The sequence below is a fragment of the Cadophora gregata genome, assembly GCF_030347475.1.
Source record: "Cadophora gregata isolate MNR1 chromosome Unknown scaffold_16, whole genome shotgun sequence".
Lineage (NCBI taxonomy): Eukaryota > Fungi > Ascomycota > Leotiomycetes > Helotiales > Ploettnerulaceae > Cadophora > Cadophora gregata.
The window spans coordinates 861,483-878,757 of NW_026695939.1; the positions used below are offsets into that span (position 1 = coordinate 861,483).

General features: G+C 47.0%; 8 protein-coding genes across 8 annotated transcripts; 5 read left to right on the plus strand and 3 right to left on the minus strand.

The window, feature by feature from the left end:
- Positions 1-507: 507 nt before the first annotated feature.
- Positions 508-4,008, plus strand: ONS95_005535 (uncharacterized protein; the record flags this gene model as incomplete). The annotated part of the gene is made up of 10 exons (XM_058498946.1): positions 508-616; positions 673-1,622; positions 1,678-1,939; positions 1,989-2,092; positions 2,146-3,132; positions 3,180-3,260; positions 3,320-3,503; positions 3,552-3,703; positions 3,754-3,824; positions 3,873-4,008. The coding sequence occupies 10 exons, from the start codon at positions 508-510 to the stop codon at positions 4,006-4,008; spliced, it is 3,036 nt and encodes a 1,011-aa protein (XP_058351213.1).
- Positions 4,009-4,269: 261 nt separating this feature from the next.
- Positions 4,270-4,929, plus strand: ONS95_005536 (uncharacterized protein; the record flags this gene model as incomplete). The annotated part of the gene is made up of 2 exons (XM_058498947.1): positions 4,270-4,584; positions 4,633-4,929. The coding sequence occupies 2 exons, from the start codon at positions 4,270-4,272 to the stop codon at positions 4,927-4,929; spliced, it is 612 nt and encodes a 203-aa protein (XP_058351214.1).
- A 314-nt stretch (positions 4,930-5,243) lies between these two features.
- Positions 5,244-6,378, minus strand: ONS95_005537 (uncharacterized protein). Its single transcript, XM_058498948.1, has 3 exons — positions 5,926-6,378; positions 5,808-5,874; positions 5,244-5,759 (listed from the first exon to the last, which is right to left on the minus strand). The coding sequence occupies exons 2-3, from the start codon at positions 5,809-5,811 to the stop codon at positions 5,341-5,343; spliced, it is 423 nt and encodes a 140-aa protein (XP_058351215.1). The 5' UTR covers positions 5,812-5,874; positions 5,926-6,378; the 3' UTR covers positions 5,244-5,340.
- A 171-nt stretch (positions 6,379-6,549) lies between these two features.
- Positions 6,550-6,906, minus strand: ONS95_005538 (uncharacterized protein; the record flags this gene model as incomplete). Its single annotated transcript, XM_058498949.1, has 1 exon — positions 6,550-6,906. One exon carries the CDS (start codon positions 6,904-6,906, stop codon positions 6,550-6,552), a length of 357 nt encoding a protein of 118 aa, XP_058351216.1.
- A 447-nt stretch (positions 6,907-7,353) lies between these two features.
- Positions 7,354-10,422, plus strand: ONS95_005539 (uncharacterized protein; the record flags this gene model as incomplete). Its single annotated transcript, XM_058498950.1, has 3 exons — positions 7,354-9,093; positions 9,146-9,742; positions 9,790-10,422. The coding sequence occupies 3 exons, from the start codon at positions 7,354-7,356 to the stop codon at positions 10,420-10,422; spliced, it is 2,970 nt and encodes a 989-aa protein (XP_058351217.1).
- A 981-nt stretch (positions 10,423-11,403) lies between these two features.
- ONS95_005540 (uncharacterized protein) lies at positions 11,404-12,635 on the plus strand (the record flags this gene model as incomplete). The annotated part of the gene is made up of 2 exons (XM_058498951.1): positions 11,404-11,471; positions 11,528-12,635. 2 exons carry the CDS (start codon positions 11,404-11,406, stop codon positions 12,633-12,635), a joined length of 1,176 nt encoding a protein of 391 aa, XP_058351218.1.
- On the minus strand, positions 12,377-17,185 carry ONS95_005541 (uncharacterized protein). Its single transcript, XM_058498952.1, has 10 exons — positions 15,941-17,185; positions 15,198-15,885; positions 14,993-15,146; positions 14,885-14,943; positions 14,676-14,837; positions 14,297-14,631; positions 13,788-14,246; positions 13,610-13,736; positions 13,245-13,560; positions 12,377-13,195 (listed from the first exon to the last, which is right to left on the minus strand). The coding sequence occupies exons 2-10, from the start codon at positions 15,275-15,277 to the stop codon at positions 12,698-12,700; spliced, it is 2,190 nt and encodes a 729-aa protein (XP_058351219.1). The 5' UTR covers positions 15,278-15,885; positions 15,941-17,185; the 3' UTR covers positions 12,377-12,697.
- On the plus strand, positions 16,004-16,888 carry ONS95_005542 (uncharacterized protein; the record flags this gene model as incomplete). The annotated part of the gene is made up of 1 exon (XM_058498953.1): positions 16,004-16,888. One exon carries the CDS (start codon positions 16,004-16,006, stop codon positions 16,886-16,888), a length of 885 nt encoding a protein of 294 aa, XP_058351220.1.
- Positions 17,186-17,275: the final 90 nt, after the last annotated feature.

Below are 17,275 nucleotides of genomic sequence, written 5' to 3' on the forward strand. Positions count from 1 at the left end.
GTGAATGAACTTGCTAGCATTGAAAAAAATCCTTGCCTCTTTCCTCCCACATCTTTTTCTTCTAAACTGCAACCTCTCAACCTATACCTTCTCGTTACTATCAACCTCACACGTGCTTCTGCTCTATATCTTTGATCGATTATTAATAGAGTACCTAGATCTTCTTCAGGCGAGCTTAGACTCTACCTCAAATTATTTCTTCAGTACAAACAGGTTACAGCCTCAGTCCTCTGACTCTGAGTCGATCTCGAGTTCGCTCTATTCAAGATCTTTCTGGAGGCACCTCCCCCCAGAAGATCACTTTTGAGTGTTCCTATTGCTTTGATAGCTTCAATCACATTTTCAGTACCGCTCGATCTTTTGGTAAGCCACAGTCGCATTGCTATTTCTGTTCCACGCCAACAAAGCTGGTTTGAAGCACTTCCGCTGACGTCAGACTAGTTCAAAAGCCTCTAATTCATCTCAGATTATGCTTCGTAAACTCATTATACCTCCTTTATCTTCAAGATGAGTGGGCCGAGGCTGGATCGTAGCCAACTTATGGAGAGGCTTCAGGCAGAAGAATTCGTGAAGAGATTTCCGCATGCATACATTGAAGATCCCAAAATGACTCCTGGTCAGTTCACGATTCAGATATGTAGAAATGACTTGGCTAATTTTGGTGTGTATTAGAAATATTTTATGAAATCTTGTGCTCAGTCAAGTTTGATATCAAGGAGGCTCAGCTGAAGGTGATTGCATTGGTCAGAAAACCTGGAGAGTTTATCATACCTGCCGCATGTTTCGAGCCATCTCTACCCACGCCACCACTCAGCTCCCCAACTTCACCTGAAAGTTATGATAATAGCTATTCTGGTCTCATAGGGTCAGCAAAGCCTATACCGAGCATCGAGATTCAAGGAGGTTCGAGGAGGTCCTCAACTTCACAGAGCGATGACTTAGACAAATCACGCTCCAACATCGCAGCAAGCGTAGATTTAAATGAGGAGAGGGTTCGATCTCCAATACCAGCAACATCATCTTATCAAACCAGTACAACGAATACAAAGCGCCGGGTTCCAATTGAAGACTCTGATGACGAGATCCTCCCTCCTGCTTTCCTTAGCAAAAGAAACCGGACCCATTTTCACTCCACCACGACTAACCATTCTCCTACTCTCACTGCATCGACGACTAGAAGAGTCTGCGGGTTTCCGGTAGATACGGAAAGTGATGAAGACGATGAGCCACCACGTCCTGCAACTCGCGATACCGTTTTACCATCATCTCAAACTCTAGTCCGAAAGAAAGGATCTCTTCGCCAAGATCCTGAGCAACTTCACCTTTTGCAAATTAGCTGCAGTGAAGACAACGAAGAGATTGCAGATGGATCGATACTTGACAAGGATATCAAGATCCGACGAACATTGTGCCAGCGCGGCTTCAGCACCGCCCCGGACTTTGGAGATGAGTCCGATTACGAGGTTCCTGTGGACAACGAGGAATTGCGAGATATTTCCCCTGATTACTGGCCATCAACACCAGCAGTAAGAATTAAACGCCACTATTCAGAATATACCCATGAGAAACAGACCCTTGGTTCTCAGTCGAAGATTTGGGTCACGCCTCTGATCGCTAACCATGTAAGCTATTTTCTCTCAACTGCAAAGACGTCTTGCTGACCTGATACATTTGTAGTGGAAGAAGTATTATCCAGATAGTATAGAAGAAGTACCCACTACTCGCTCTCGAGTCTTTGGCGGCCAAGCAAAAGGCTTAGAGGATGAGCTACAAGAATTACGTATTCAGGCCGAGAAACATACTAGTGCTTCTATTAGTGAAGTCAAGCTGAATAGCCTCATTCAACATGATCGGAAGCTTGATCGAAGATACTTTGCTTCTGCAGACATCGATGGGGTACGATACGCTCCTGGGGAGTACGTCATGGTTGCTTCGCAAGGTAATATCTATGAAATTGTTTTACGTGCAGCTGCTGATGGGAAGTACAGGCTTAGATGTACCTGAAAAGCGAGCAGGGCTTGATGATGATACAGAGACTGGGAGCACTGGGGATCCGTGGTTTGCTCAGATAATCTATATATTCCAGGACGAGGTAAGTTTCGGCTTTTACCGCGAAAGATGTTAAATTCAGCTAACAATGGTAAGCACGATGAAAAGCTAGCGCATTTACGATGGTTCGAGCACGGCTCGCGAACTTTACTTGGGCAAACTGCGAGCTCGCGCGAGCTTTTTCTTTTCCAAAGCTGCGATGACAATCCCCTGGGATGCATTATCAAGAAGATATCTGTGGAACTCGTTCAACGTTCAACAGAATACGACATGGAAAGTGTAGAAACCAGCTTCAACGATGAGGGAAATTATTTTTACCGGCAATATTGGCATCCAGAATCAAGAAGCTTCACCCATGTAGCGGCATCCCAACCTAGGACCAGAACTGGCCAGGAACAGCTGAGCTTCTGCGAATGCTGTTTTGAAAAGACAGAGAAGACAGCAAGTGAGAAAACTCAAATTCTTGGCACTATTACTTGTCGTAAAGGTCGGCCTACAATCCAGGCCTTCATTTTCCAAGGCACAACATATCGGCTCTACGACTTCGTTTATGTCGTCGATGGACAGAAAGAAGTATACGCAATCGGCCAAGTCACAAAGATTTATCTGCCACGAGGCATGATATCGGCTTACAATTCCCAAGCAAAGTCTCAAGAGCTAGACGAAAACTTAGAGAGAAGAATTACTCTCCGTATCGCTTCCTACCAAAGATACGATGATTTACTTCCGTCTTTTTATGAAGAGATTGAGTCGGGCGGCAAGCATAAGGTCAGAGACTCTCGCCGACTCTTCGCCACTGGATCAACTTTCCGTATCAACGCCGCTGATTTAGACGGAAAGTGCTTTGTTTTCCATCGAGACCATATTGATAATCTGGACAATTATAAGAACCAGAATAATACATTTTGGGTGGAAGATCGCCTTTCTCCGCATGTCAATCCGAGATCCTCTATTCGATTGCGAGACTTATGCCCTCTCGATCGTGACGAAATGACTTATTCTACTCAAAGCAAGCTTGAGCTTTCTTCTAGAATGAAGATAGTGCAGGACTTTGAAAAACAAGGACCCAAGCCTCAAACACTAGTAAGCCAGAGAATATCCATGTCCCGACAGTGTACTAACTGGCCTAGGAGCTGTTCAACGGAATAGGTGGCCTCACAATTGGCTTTCAAGGCATCTGCGGAATGACTAACGCGGTTGAAATTGATGAAGTATGCCATGTTGTCCCCTTTCACCTAGGCACCGCAGTATAGCTGATCAAGGATTCTAGGCTGCATGCCATACAATGACGTCTAATCAACCTGACACGACCGTTCATCAGGCCGATGCCAGTTTACTATTGAGTCGTGCTATCCGACGGGACCAAGGCGAAGAGCTTGATGCAATTTATGACAGACGTGGAAACCTGATACCAGATTTACCACGCAGGGGTGAAGTCGACTTTATCAAGGGCGGTTCGTATGGTCCTCTACCCTTGGTTGCCTCATTCTAAGTAAATCTAGGACCCCCTTGTCCCGGCTTCAGCGGAGCAAACTCTCACAAGCGTGTGGCGGAACCTAGAAACGGTCTAGTCGCGTTGTTTCTAGCATACGTCAACTTCTACCAGCCAAAGTATAGCCTGATAGAAAATGTCGTGGGACTGATTAGGCACGATGTGAGCACCATTTACGGATCCATAATTTCAGTTACTGATTGTAGGTGTAGCTTGTTGTACCTCAAGAATCTGAAAATTCTGGGTCTAGCACTGAGGTTGAAATCAAACATGGGACTATCAAGTATGGAAATTCTTTTTCAATTTTTGTAGCGGAGCTAAATATCCTTAGGATGATATTCCGAACCTACACATCAATGGTCTACCAAGTTCAATGTGCTATTTTAAATGCTGAGGAGCACGGTACGCCGCAATCTCGACCACGGGTTTTCATCTGGGCTACGCTACCTGGTTACCGACTCCCATAATACCCTCAACCAGAGCATGTTTACAAGTCTCGTGCAAACAGTCCGCTTTTCGAGTCCCAAAGAAAGCTGGGAACCTGGGATTTTTACTGGCACCGGCAACGTCGCTCAGCACCACACAAGGTCGTAACACTAGGAGATGCCTTGTTAGACCTTCCAGCATTTGATTGGAAAAACCCTCACACAGTAGTCAAGAAGACTAGATCTGACGAACAGCAAGAACGTGAACGATGGAAAAGAATCACGCTTTATGATCCTTTTGAGATGGAACAACCCTTTGTTGGAAGAAACGACCAATCTTACTCCTTGGGACCACTGACAGAGTACCAACGAAAATTAAGGGAAGGAAATACATCGAAGAACACTGTGAAGAACCATGTCACGGCTAAATTGCATGCTCTTAATACAGAAAGAGTCTGTAGTATACCTCTTTGGCCTGGAGCGAGCTACAAGGACCTCCCTGCTGACCTTCGAATCTCCCGAAAAGCTCCACAGGAGAACTCTTGTTCCAGATTGGATCTATTGGGTATACAGAACACCTGCATGACTGTAATGGGGATTCTTGGAAGATATGGCAAAGTAAGATGCACGTCACTTCTGGTTACAAGACGATTACTGACATGGCAGGTGATTCATCCGACTCAGTATCGTATTGAATCTGTCAGAGAATATGCTCGCGTTCAAGGCTTTCCAGATAGCTATGTTTTCGACCTGGAAAATTGGACAGTAGGAGATGCTATTAGAGGCATCGGGAATGCCGTTCCGATTCCTCTTGGACGAAGTCTTGCCAAAGGGTTCTTGGACTCTTGGATGGAGCACACGAAGCTTCCAGGCCGAAATTCAGACGCAACTCGCACCAGTGATGGTGAAATTGGCACCAGTATGGATGATGCGATTAACCTGATTTCAGATGACGATGAATGAAGGTTACGGGACTGCTTGCTATTTCAAAAACCGCCTTTTCAATCTATCTGTTTTGTTGTTTTTGATTCGCTCTTCGCTTGCAAAGTATCAATTATTTTTGACGTTCCATATCTTAAAGTGTAATACAAAGCACAACATTAGCGATGAGGAGCTTGCAGAACTGTCTGGATGGATGCTAGCTAGGAATAGGCGGCTGTCAGCCGAGGATATATTTAGGGGTCGATCTGAAGTTGCCGGGTGCAGTCACGAGACTCACGACATGTAAAGGTCAAGAACTTCACAAGGAGGACACCTCTATGGAATCTATTTTCAATTTACGGCGCTTCTATAAACAATTTTGTTTCCCAACGCAAGAAAATTCTCTGGGTGCTACTTGCCCACACTGTCCTCGAAGAGATAGAAGTTGAACCATTATAGAGCTTGAACAAAGGCCTGTCTCTTTGCGAATATCTCCATCTTCCTTGTAACATCACGTCTTATAGCAAACCCATCTCTAATATGGCTGTAGAGGTTAATTTGATAGGGTCCCGTCCATGTGTCCATAGCTGCTCGAATTTTCTCTCGTTCGATGGCATTAGTCTTACTCTCGGGGTCTTCTGCCCAGGCTATGCTTAGTGGCCTCTTGACACCCGAGAATGCATCAAGGGTGCAAATTGGTGCACCTTCAGGGGAGGCAATGAATCCCGCCACCATGATACAGTCTTCCCTGTCTGGGTTGGCGAGATGCCTCAGAACATGCTTGGCTCCATACCTGGGCCCTGCTATATCTTTGATGGCATCGTCGATAATTTTTTCGGCTTTTTCTTCAGAGTGCGTTATGTGCCTTGCTTCTATCAATTCGTCAGCTCGTAGGTCGTAGATTCACACTCATTCATTACTCATGTTGACTGCTCATGGAGGACCAATTACTCCAGTGTAGCCGCAAACACGGCTTTTAATTCCTGCCTAGTGGTTGTCAGTTTGAAATAAATACATGCAGAGATACAAGAGATCTACCTGTGCAAATTGATCTGCCAACATCATACTGTCGTGGCAGGTACCGTCTGAATCGGAAAGTAATAAGAGTCCGATTTTTTCGTAGTCCTTCGACAAGCGCCCAAAACAAGAAACATCGAGTGGTGTAACACAATATGTCCCGACATACGATTTCTCGGCATATTTGCCTTTGGGCACTCCTCTGCCACGCAATTAGCAGTTTGCTTCATGTCAAAGTGGCAGTGCAGGAAGAGCATACTCCCGTTCAAAGCCTACAGGTTCAAAAGTAAGCATGTTATCTTTAGCTCGTGCTGCTACACATACCATTGTAAGGATGAGCCTCCACCTTCCTCGGTGTTGGGGACAACGTGTCGGACATGATGAAAAAGCTAGATCTTGACGCTATATGGAGGTGGAATTGAAGGTAGATTATGATCACTGTATTCTCTACGACGGACTTGATGGAGAATTAATCTGTGGAATTGCCAAAGAAGACCACTTCAATATCTGATTTTGGATGATCTTTCATTCAACCGAGCTCTCGGCAGAGAATATGATGGATGCACCCTCCAGCGGTATCCTCGAGCGGAAGCCGGGGAATGCTACTGCTGAATGCCTTTCCTACGAAACAAACCTCCAATCCAATCAATATTGTGACGCGCAATCAATCAATAGTTTCAATGTGAAGAATGCACGCGATTTCTTCTGTGCGTCAGGAGTTGAAAGATGACGGGCTGTGGCCGTGTCTTGGCACGTCAACAGTGTCAAGCAAAGCGCCTGCATGTTAACATAGAAGTGGATTGGCATGCCCTCATATCCTAGCTCTAGTAATGCAGTCAAAGCGTCTTTGTGGCCCAGGAAGAAGACCTTTCGGGTGATACATTCCTGGGAAACCTTCCGTTTGCTTTCTTTCACTTTGCCAATCAACCCAAAATCAAAGCAGACGTAGAACAAGAATTGGGATACGAGGAATAGAATGATTGGTACACAGGAAATATCCATTGCGTTGCAGCTCGTGCGCAACTGGTTACCTTACAGGGGGAGCGGAAGACTCCATGGTGCAGTGCAGGGTCTTGATATGATACTGTGCAGTGCATATTTTCACATCGAGATGTGTGTGACGGCATGAAAAAGTACGCCTACTTAGCTGTGCTACAGACAGCGAAAGGGATTGTTGTTGAGGACGTGATGGATTTTAAGCGACAATGGAATGCTTAGGTAAGGTAAGGTTGACGTGCAGACGGGATGGATGGAGATGGAGTTGGAGGTGGAGACGAGAGCTTGGCACGCTAACCTGGATGAAGCGAACGTGGCAGGAACCTTGACCTTGGTGACCTCCTTCAGAATTCCGACCATCTTGACCTTGACACACAGCACCACCGTCGAGCAGTGCCTGACGACGACAGCTGATGCGCAAACGTACATGACTAATTGACATGAATCCTAGTGATGGTCTCAGTTGTGAGCTCGAGCTCACGGGAGCAGGGCATATTGCCGGAATGCAGTGACACCTCAGGAGAACAAACCCCATCACATGACGTGGGTCAAGATTCAAAGTCCGCCCCAGGATATACTCTGGCAGTCCAGGAAGTGACGCATCTTCCTTCGCCGTCACCATCGAGATCGCCGTCGCCGTCGCCTCGAAGCTTGTCACCGTCTCTGGTGGTAACGGACTCCTCGTCAGTGGAATACACTGGTATTCTTCCCCATGCTCGAAAGTACTCTGGATCATTTGAAAAGGCCATTCTCTCAGCACCCTTAGATGACGATGAATCTGCCATCGCTTCGCCCCTTCCGATATCAAAAACGCTACCGGCCCATGAGCTTCATGATATTCCGGAAGAGGTCAGGAAACCGAGAAAACCGTCGGTGAATAGGAGCAATGTCGACGATGTGCGATCTACAATCGTCGAGGTGGATGGGACCACCGAGGAGAGGATTAGGAAGCCGCGAAAGCTCTCAGTGAATAAATCCAATGGCGAAGTTTTGAAGCTATCAGCTGCCGAGATTGAGGAGTTAACCTCAGCTTCCGGTTCTTTACCGATATTGTCACCTACCCGGATGACAGTCTCCGCGCAACCTTCACTTGCCCCGTCGCCAGTCGTTGATCGGAGAAGCTCAATGTCTGATGGTCCGCATTCGGACGTTGAAGGCCAAAATGGAAGGCACAGAAAGATTAGCGCTCCAGAACCAATGGGCATTCCCGCTGAGACTCGCGATAAAAGTCGTGCCAGAGCCGAGACAGCATCAAATTTAGTCACAAGGCGTCCTGGATACTCATCTAGGGCAGTATCAACCCCGCCCACGTCAAGCAAAAATACGCTGTCACTCACCAAGGCCCAAAATCAGCTGTCGCCGAAAAGAAAGTCCCATCAGTCGGGACTGCGACCAGAACCCCTAGATCTTGAGGTGTTATCAGCGAAGCTACATGGCGGAAAACCTGCAGCAGATCCTCCTTCGCCGATACCTCTTCCACCTATGTCTATTCCGACCTACTTGCAACTGGAACTCTCGTCAACTGTGCCTTCTCAATTGTACATTTCTTCCGGTGGACATGTTGAGTATGAATCATCAAAAGTCAAATTTGAACGCCTTTTAAATTTCTTATTGCTGCCACCTCAATTAGAGCAAGTTCTCTACTTCGGCTCAATGGCATGTTTGGATGCATGGCTCTATACGTTCACCATCTTACCACTCCGATTTTTCAAAGCTGCGGCTATCTTAATTCAATGGTGGGGCCACGTTATAGCAAAAGAGGCCAGGTTCATCGCTGGCTTTATTTACCATGGCTCTGGACGTTTTTGGCACCGACAGCGTGGTAGACGAGGAAGCACAAGCTCAGTGGATCGCTCCAGGAGCGTATCCAGAGCGAGCAGGCCTCCAGTTTCCACGACTGCATCATACCAGTCACAATCGGGGAGAAGGCCTGATATCGGATCCCAAACCTTTACATCAGAAAATCTCCGGGCTGAAGTGGAACGCAAATCACGACAAGGCTGGGGACGGAGACATCGACGACAGAAGTCCCAGCCATCGTCGCTCTCATCATATCATAAAGCCGATCTCTTACAAGGTGCAGTGATCATTGTCAGCTGCTTCATCTTGATGAAGCTAGATGCAAGCCGGATGTATCATAGCATTCGGGGTCAGTCGGCGATCAAACTTTATGTTATTTTCAATGCTCTTGAGGTATGTTCTTACATTACTACTACATGGATTGAACCCCTTCTTACTGGAGCAGGTTTGTGACAAACTTCTAGCAGCTCTTGGACAAGATATTCTCGAGTGTTTATTTTCCAATGAGACTCTGCAGCGCGATTCATATGGAAGAAGCAAAATTTTACGACCTCTGGGCATGTTCGTTTTGGCACTCATCTATAATGTCACTCACGCCACAGCACTATTTTACCAGGTTATCGCTCTGAATGTTGCCGTTAATTCATACTCAAACGCACTTCTGACCCTGCTCATCTCCAATCAATTTGTTGAGGTGAAGTCGACAGTGTTTAAAAAGATCGAGAAGGACAATCTTTTCCAACTTACCTGTGCTGATATAGTTGAACGATTTCAACTCTGGCTGATGTTGATAATTATCGCACTTCGGAATATTGTTGAAGTTGGATATGGAGATGCTGCGGCAGATGACACCATCCTTCCCAGCAGTTTCATCGTCCTGCCCAGCTGGTCAGGTGAAGTTCTGGCTCCTTTTCTCCTCGTTCTTGGTAGTGAGATGTTGGTGGATTGGATCAAACATTCATACATCAGCAAGTTCAACAATGTCAAGCCAGCAGTCTATCAGCGGTACCTTGACGTTCTGGCAAAGGACTATTACACGAATGTGAGTTATTCAAATCTGTGAAGCTAAATCTTACTTACATATGCTAGGCATTCATCAACCAAAACCTGATCAAACGCCTGGGTCTGCCCGTCATTCCCTTATCATGTCTCTTCATCAGGTCTTCCATGCAAACATACCACATGTTTCTTGCTACACACCTCCCATCACCAGTTGCATCGACCGCAACAGCGCTATCAGTCGAATCAGCGACCACATCCCCAGCAACAACTGCTGCTCTAGAGCACTTCGACAATATCATACGACGAGCTCTCGGCCGCTCGACTTTCGGAATTCCAGATCCCCTAGCCACGAATCCTTGGTATCTTCCTAGCGCAGACGATATTATAGCCGCGCTCACAATGTTCATTTTCTTCTTGGGAGCCTTCTTTGTACTCCTTGCTTGCAAACTGGTTCTCGGTATGCTCCTCCTTAAGTTCGCTCGAAATCGGTACCGAACTATGAAAAAGCGCGAGCATCAAAACTATACCGCGGAAGGCAAAAGATTGGGAATTTGGGGAATGACTGAGGTGGATGAAGATAAGAAGCGTTGGTTCTATGACGATGATCCCGAGACGTTGAAGAAGATGAGGGAGAAAGAGAAAATCGGGAAGGAGAAAGCTGAAAAGAGCCAAGATTTTGGGAAGATCAGTCGATATGAGATGGTGAAGCGGATATGGTAGATACAGGGGGCTTGGTACGCATACCAAAAAATTGAGACTACCTAAAATAGGAACAACATCGCAGACGACATCTTCGATTTTATCATGTGCAACCGTGAAAGAGTGAGGACAACCATAAGAAGGTAGGCTCTATAGAATAATGCGGAAAAATGGCATTTTCATCAAGAAACTGCAAAGATCTAGACAGGAGCAAAATCTTGATGATTAATTGAAAACAACGGAAAACGACTGTGCTGAATCTTGAAAAACAACAACTCGAATGACCACCTTCTAGATCGTCCAAGCCAGCTGGCGTGCACTGCAGTCAGCCTGTGGCCCGTCCTCATGAGCCAATCTAAAGCATCTTGTACAACGGTACAACACGATGTTCCCAAGCTTGGAATCCACATCGCAATAATTACGTGCTCCAAACCCATCTCGATCTCGATCCAGAAGGTGCGCCTTCCAGCAACTAACCACCTGCATTCTCCAAATTCAAGAGAACGACTTCGGACCGGTCAGGTGACCGGTCCGCTCAAGCCGTCCGACCGTTAGCTCCTTGCGTTTTGGACGAGAACGAGAAAGGAAGAGAGACTTGCACCAATAAGGAGAAAGCATGAGACAGACTTTCTCGACGTGCGTCTCAACCCAGGGGACACGGGTCCGGATCTGGTGGTGGATGAGACGTAATGCGGTGCGGTGGAGGCTGGGTTTGCGGTTTGTTGTTAGGTATTCATGGAAGGGCATTGTGGGGACTGGAGGCAGGGGTACCTACCTCAGATACTGATACTGAGATGGCGTGTGATAAGTGAGGACGGTACTGAGATTTGTATATAAGGATGTGTACTGCTGTGTTTCTTCTTGAGAGGAGGAAGATACCCAAGACAATAGCTTTCAACCATCGTCTCTTTCCTCATCAGTCTTCTATATCAATTTCGACTTTGGTAGTCTCATCATCGTTCCTTTCCCTCCAAGTCTTGACATCTCTCCTCGATCGTCAAGATGCCCGAGAACCTCTGGACTCGCACGCCTCTCATTGAGTCCTCATCTCTCTCCTCGGCAGCAGGATGGTCCATCCTTTCACCCCATCATCTAACCTGAATCCAAAAATCTAACGTCTCTACAGTAGAATATTCCTCAAGCTAGACAATTACCAGCCATCCGGATCCTTCAAATATCGCGGCATCAGCCACCTGATGCAAAGCGCCCTTCTCAATCGTGATTCCGACTCCCTCACACAACTTCACTACTACTGCTCCTCGGGTGGAAATGCTGGTGTCGCTTGTGCAACAGCCGCTCGTTCGATGGGATACCCAGCTACAGTCGTCATCCCACTTGCTACATCTCCATTCCTGGTCAATAAAATCCGGTCCCTAGGAGCTATAGTACACCAAGTTGGCGCGAGCTGGGCCGACGCTGACCGGTATCTAAAAGAGAACTTGCTGTCAAAAGATCCACGTGGCTTCTACGTTCCACCATTTGATAATCCCATCATCTGGGAAGGTGCGTCGTCGATGTTCGAGGAGGTCTATGAGCAGATGGAAGACGAGGAGGGTATTGATGGTGTTGTGTGCAGCGTTGGTGGTGGGAGCTTGTTGACCGGAATCATGACTGCTATTGAGCGCAACTTCACACCTTCTTTGCGGAGACCACAGCCACCGAGGGTGCTGGCGGTAGAGACTCGAGGAGCAGAGAGTTTGAATGCGAGTCTGAAGGGAGGAAAGCACATTACACTGCCGAAGATCACAAGTATAGCCACGTCTTTGGGCGTTGTTCGTGTGGCTTCTCGTGCGTATGAGCTGGCCCAGCGGAGCAATGTCACGAGTCTGGTGCTAAGTGATGCGGAGGCTGCGATGGGATCGGTCCGGTTTGCTGAGGATGAGAATACCCTTGTTGAAGTTTCGTGTGGGGTTGGTTTGGCGGCTGTCTACAATGGTGAGCTGAGGAAAGCCATGGGAAGCAACATGAGTGATGATGAGTGGCGAAAGATGAAGATCGTGGTCGCTGTGTGTGGTGGTAGTGATGTGACGCCGGAGTTGCTGGAAAAGTACAGACAAAAGTACTCAGCGGAAGCTCCTAACGTCATGAGGCGAACGCCAGATGAGGGTGTTTCCTTTGGCAACTTCGCTGGACGAAGGTGCAGTCAGAGTCTCGGAGTACTTGGTTTCGATATATCCTTGTCGGAGAAGGAAGAGTCTTTATATAGCGTCAGGCCCTATGAGGTTGCCTGTTAATCATAATTAGAAGCCGTTGCCAAATATTCACTACCAAGTATGTAACAAAAACCATAAATTTTTCAGGATGATTCGTTGTAGAAGTATGTGGAACCTGGTGCTCCAAACAAAGTCCAGTCGTCGATTGTAAATGCCCAATCTTCTGGGATTTGGTCGAAGAGCGATAGGTTTAGTTGTTCAAGGCTTGATTGTGCTCCAGGGAGACTTTGAAAATCCAGACTAGCAGAAGTCATGCTGTTAGGTGGTACATCAACCCAATCGTCTTCTCGCCCAGATATAATGCCAACATCATTTGGTGGTCTGCCCTGGCCTTGAGATGGTATGGCTACAGAATCCTTTTGACCAGCAGTGAAAGTCTCTGGCTGAGCCCGAGAGGACTTCCCGTTCGATGCTGACATCGAGGCGTAGTCGAACACCTTCCACATTAGACTCATATCGTCGCCTGCAAGTCCAACCCTCTCACTCTCGACTGCTGGCAGAATCCCATCATAATCATCCTGTGAGTAGTAGAGAGTATGACGATGTCGAAGTCTGGCAGCCAGTTCTTCCACAATCCCGAGCTACGACCCCTTAGTACGAAGGTAGTGAGACTGCCTAGTTTCGACCTACCAATTCTGTGATACTGTTCCAGTACTTCGAGAGCTTTTTGAGATATCTGATGGCGCTCCTAAAACTCAAAGTTGCTGCTGCCGCAACATCTGCATGCTTACTCAGAGTATGTTCGAGCTGAATAGTGGCTGCAATTGCAGTAAGATAACCAATAAAAGGGTCGTGGAGCATCATGCCAGCTTCATCCATTTCGTCCAAAAACCTGATGATCCAGCGGGAATGGATAAGCGAGCTTTTATACGACTTTTGTAGAAAGCTAGGTGGGACTTTTCTAATGACGTGCTGCAGTTTGATAAACATGATGAATGGGTGATGGCTAACCTTGATTAGTATTTCGATTTGATTTCCAAGATTAGGAGCCCTACATGCAACATTGTATCGACATGTAAGTCAACTGAAAACATAGCCATGATGCAAAGTATGGGCGCATGTGTGGCTCCTGTATTGCTCGGCGAGGGAAATTGACCTCTCTGTATCGATGTGTAGAGAATTCTATAGAGCCGATTAGGCGGAATTTGGGAAGAGAGTGGGGGATAATTTTACCAGGTTCAAAATCTGCGAACCTGTATTCGATAGTGGCCAGATCAGACGTCGGATGCCAGGGAGGCATGTCGCTCTTGTCATTCGTCTGGAACACATATCTGATCGCATCATCCCAGAGCGAATACACGCCTACTAGGAGTGCTGACAGGTCCTGGTCATTAGACAGAGAAAGAGTCTTGGACGTAGTACCGAGATTTGTGTTTCTTTGGGACTCGTCGAGTAACAATGCTCCCTCCCAAGTTGGTTTCGGCAGCTGAAATGCTTGGTAAGGTTGGGAAGGGGAGACAAGGCGGGCCATGCTGAAAGTGCGATCCAGCATGAATAGTGTCCAAGTGCAGCGAATAACCTCTTGACTCTTGGCTTCATTCTCAGAATCCGTAGATTCAGAGAGATAGCCAAGAGATTGGGCGATTCGAACACCCAGCGAGATTTGGGTGTGAGCTCTCTGTACTCTCCCGTCTGTGAAGTCAGTGCGGACCTATGTTATAGAGAATTTTTGAGCAAAATACCTGCAAAATCAACTTGCGCCAGCAGACAGAGTCCTTGGAGATATTCAAGACTTGTGTCTCCTTCTCCGTAGCGTTGCAGGAGATTGTACCATGACCAGTCTGATAATGCACGAATCCAATCATTGATTTTACTTTGATCCTCCCAAAATTCATGAGAGGAACAACGAATGCTCAATGCCAGCATGGGATTGAGAACTACGGGGTCTAATGAGCTGTTCGGCCGCAGCGAAGCCGCCCGGCAAAGCAAATTGTAAGGCTGAGAATGGAAGCATGTGAAATATGCGATGATTCCATCTTCAATCACATCAGCAGGTAACCCTTCGCTCCCAAGATATCTTTTCAGTTAGCTCATGGTCTAGATCTCGCCGAGAAATCTTACTGTGTACTATTCTGTCGGCTGGGATGATGTGATCTTGGTAAAGGAAGGTTATTTCGAGCTTCAGACACCCCGTTTGATTCTTTAGGGCTCCTCAAGGTATTTGAGACATCTACCAGTGCAGTGGCAGCTATTTTGGGACTGTTTGAAGCTGGTACCACTTTCCTAGCATCGAGTTAGTGCTCGAACAACATGTTATTGAGTTGACTAACTGCATGGAAGCTGCAAGCTCCTCTAGCTTCTGCTCAATATTACCAAATCTTTTGGATACCTTCGTTTATCAGCCGGAGACTCTCAAGGAGACTACTTTGACTGCTCACCTCGCCTCCTGCTAGACTATGGCGATGTGATTGTTCAGGTGATCTCTTCCGTTTTCGACCTTCAGACTCGGGACTTTCATATAGACACCTCTGCCCGAGTCTTGCACAAATAGAGCATTGTGGTTTTTCTCCGGGACATTTGGATTTCTTGCGTCTGCCAAAGTCAATGGATGTCCGTCCCAGATTGGTAATAGTCAGGCATTACCGGCAATTCAGGCACGCCTGTCTTATCCTTCTGATAGGGCTGGATCGACGTCCAACGCCATGACTGTTTTGATCAGCCATAGCTGGATCGATAGTTATGAGCCGGCAAATGTCTCATCATTTCGAGGGAAGATGAAAGTGCAGTGAGAGAAGTGCAGTAGATGGTTGATGGTTTAGCGACCAAGCGCTATTCCGAGAAGACTCAAGCGCTACCTGGGGCATTCTTGGTGCAGCGATTCAGCTCCTTGCTTCTATTCGATTCAAACTTGCTCTCCTTCCAAGACCGATGCTTTTTGAACCCAATAATGTGCCCCAATTTCACTGTTCCTTTGCTCGACATATTTTTGGGATTTTAGCATTCAACCGATTTCTTCAAACGATTATTTGAACCCCGGTACTTAACAGCATGACAAAACCACTCCAGACAGACGCTTTTCTGGCCAACTTTCGGCTTTAGGAGCTCGTCGGTAGATCTCTCATATCTCACTGAACTTAGAATTGTGAGATGACCAAGGGAGCCATACACGAACGAGGCTGCAGCGCGCTCCACAGCTCGTACCAGCAGGTAATCAGTAGGCCGTTTAGAGATGATGCAATGCTTGCGGGCGTTCGATTCGTCCGTCATCAGACATATCAGGCATAGTGCGGTGTTGATCCGATAGCATCTTTTGACTTTATTGTTGCATGGTCTGAAGCTTGAGTCATTTTCACAAACACATTTCTACCTAGGTACTCACGTCGTACACTTCAATATTGTCCTCCATCTGTTCTCAGTGAAACTATAAGTACCTTTGTTTCGGGCTCGCAATGTCTAATCTCGCCGTCAACAATCTCTACGGAGTCAAAGGACTTGTTGCTGTAATCACAGGAGGCGGAAGTGGCCTTGGCCTGACTGTAGCAAAAGCACTCGATGCTAATGGCGCCAAAGCAGTCTATATTATCGGGCGTCGAGAGGAGAGCCTGAAGAAAGCTGCCGCACAGGGTGTCAATGGCTCAATCATTCCTATCCAAGGAGATGTTACATCCAAAGACTCCCTTGAAGCAGCTGCCGACCGTATCCAGAAAGAACAAGGCTTCATCAATGTTCTTTTTGCGAACAGTGGCATTATAGGTGTCAGCACAGCGTCCACGGGTCTTCCAACGGACAGACAACCAACAGTCAAGGAGTTCAAGGATGCGATGTGGAAACCAAGCATCGAAGATTTCAGTCAAGCCTCTCATGTCAACGTCTCCGGCACGTTCTATTCGGCGCTAGCCTTCCTAGAGCTCTTGGACGAGGGTAACAAACGCAAGAACGTGGAGCAGAAGTCCAACATCATTGTCACATCATCGGTTGCAAGTTTTTCGCGCAAGATGGCGGCAGGAATATCTTACTCGGCTTCGAAAGCAGGTACCAACCACCTCATCAAAATCCTTGCTACGACCTTTGGTCCGTATAAAATACGAGTCAATGGCATCGCACCTGGAATGTTTCCTAGTGAGATGACGGAGGGCCATCCTTCTTTCTTGAATGCCGACCCATCAAAGGAGGGAGGAGTGTCGAAGCAAGTCTGCCCGCTGGAGAGAGCTGGATCAGAAGAAGATATTGCGGGCACTGCGTTGTTCATGATGAGCCGAGCAGGAGGATATCTGAGCGGGAACATCACTGTTGTTGATGGAGGTAGAATTGGAGACTTGCCATCAGCCTATTGAAGCTGAACCGCCGTTGATGCTTAACTCAGAATATGGAGTGAGGGGGACTGGTGTGTCAAAGTCGACGGACATCTAGCTGATTCCAGTGTCAAATTTATGCTTGTCAGAGATACCTTGACTCGGAAGGTGAAAAATCAGTAATTTCGCAGAAAATAGAGACCCAACCGCTCATAGGCACTTGTGTTAAATCAATTTACATCATTAGTATAGAATGAGGAGAGTTGCACGAGCACAGGAGAGAAGGAAATTTAGGAAACTATGCTCACCATCGGGACTACAGAACAATACTTATACTAGGTAGGGTCAAGCTGCCAAGACCCACCCCGCGATTTGGCTCTGGACTCCCGATCGTTCTTGAATCTTGACTGGACCCAGTCCCGCCAGTCC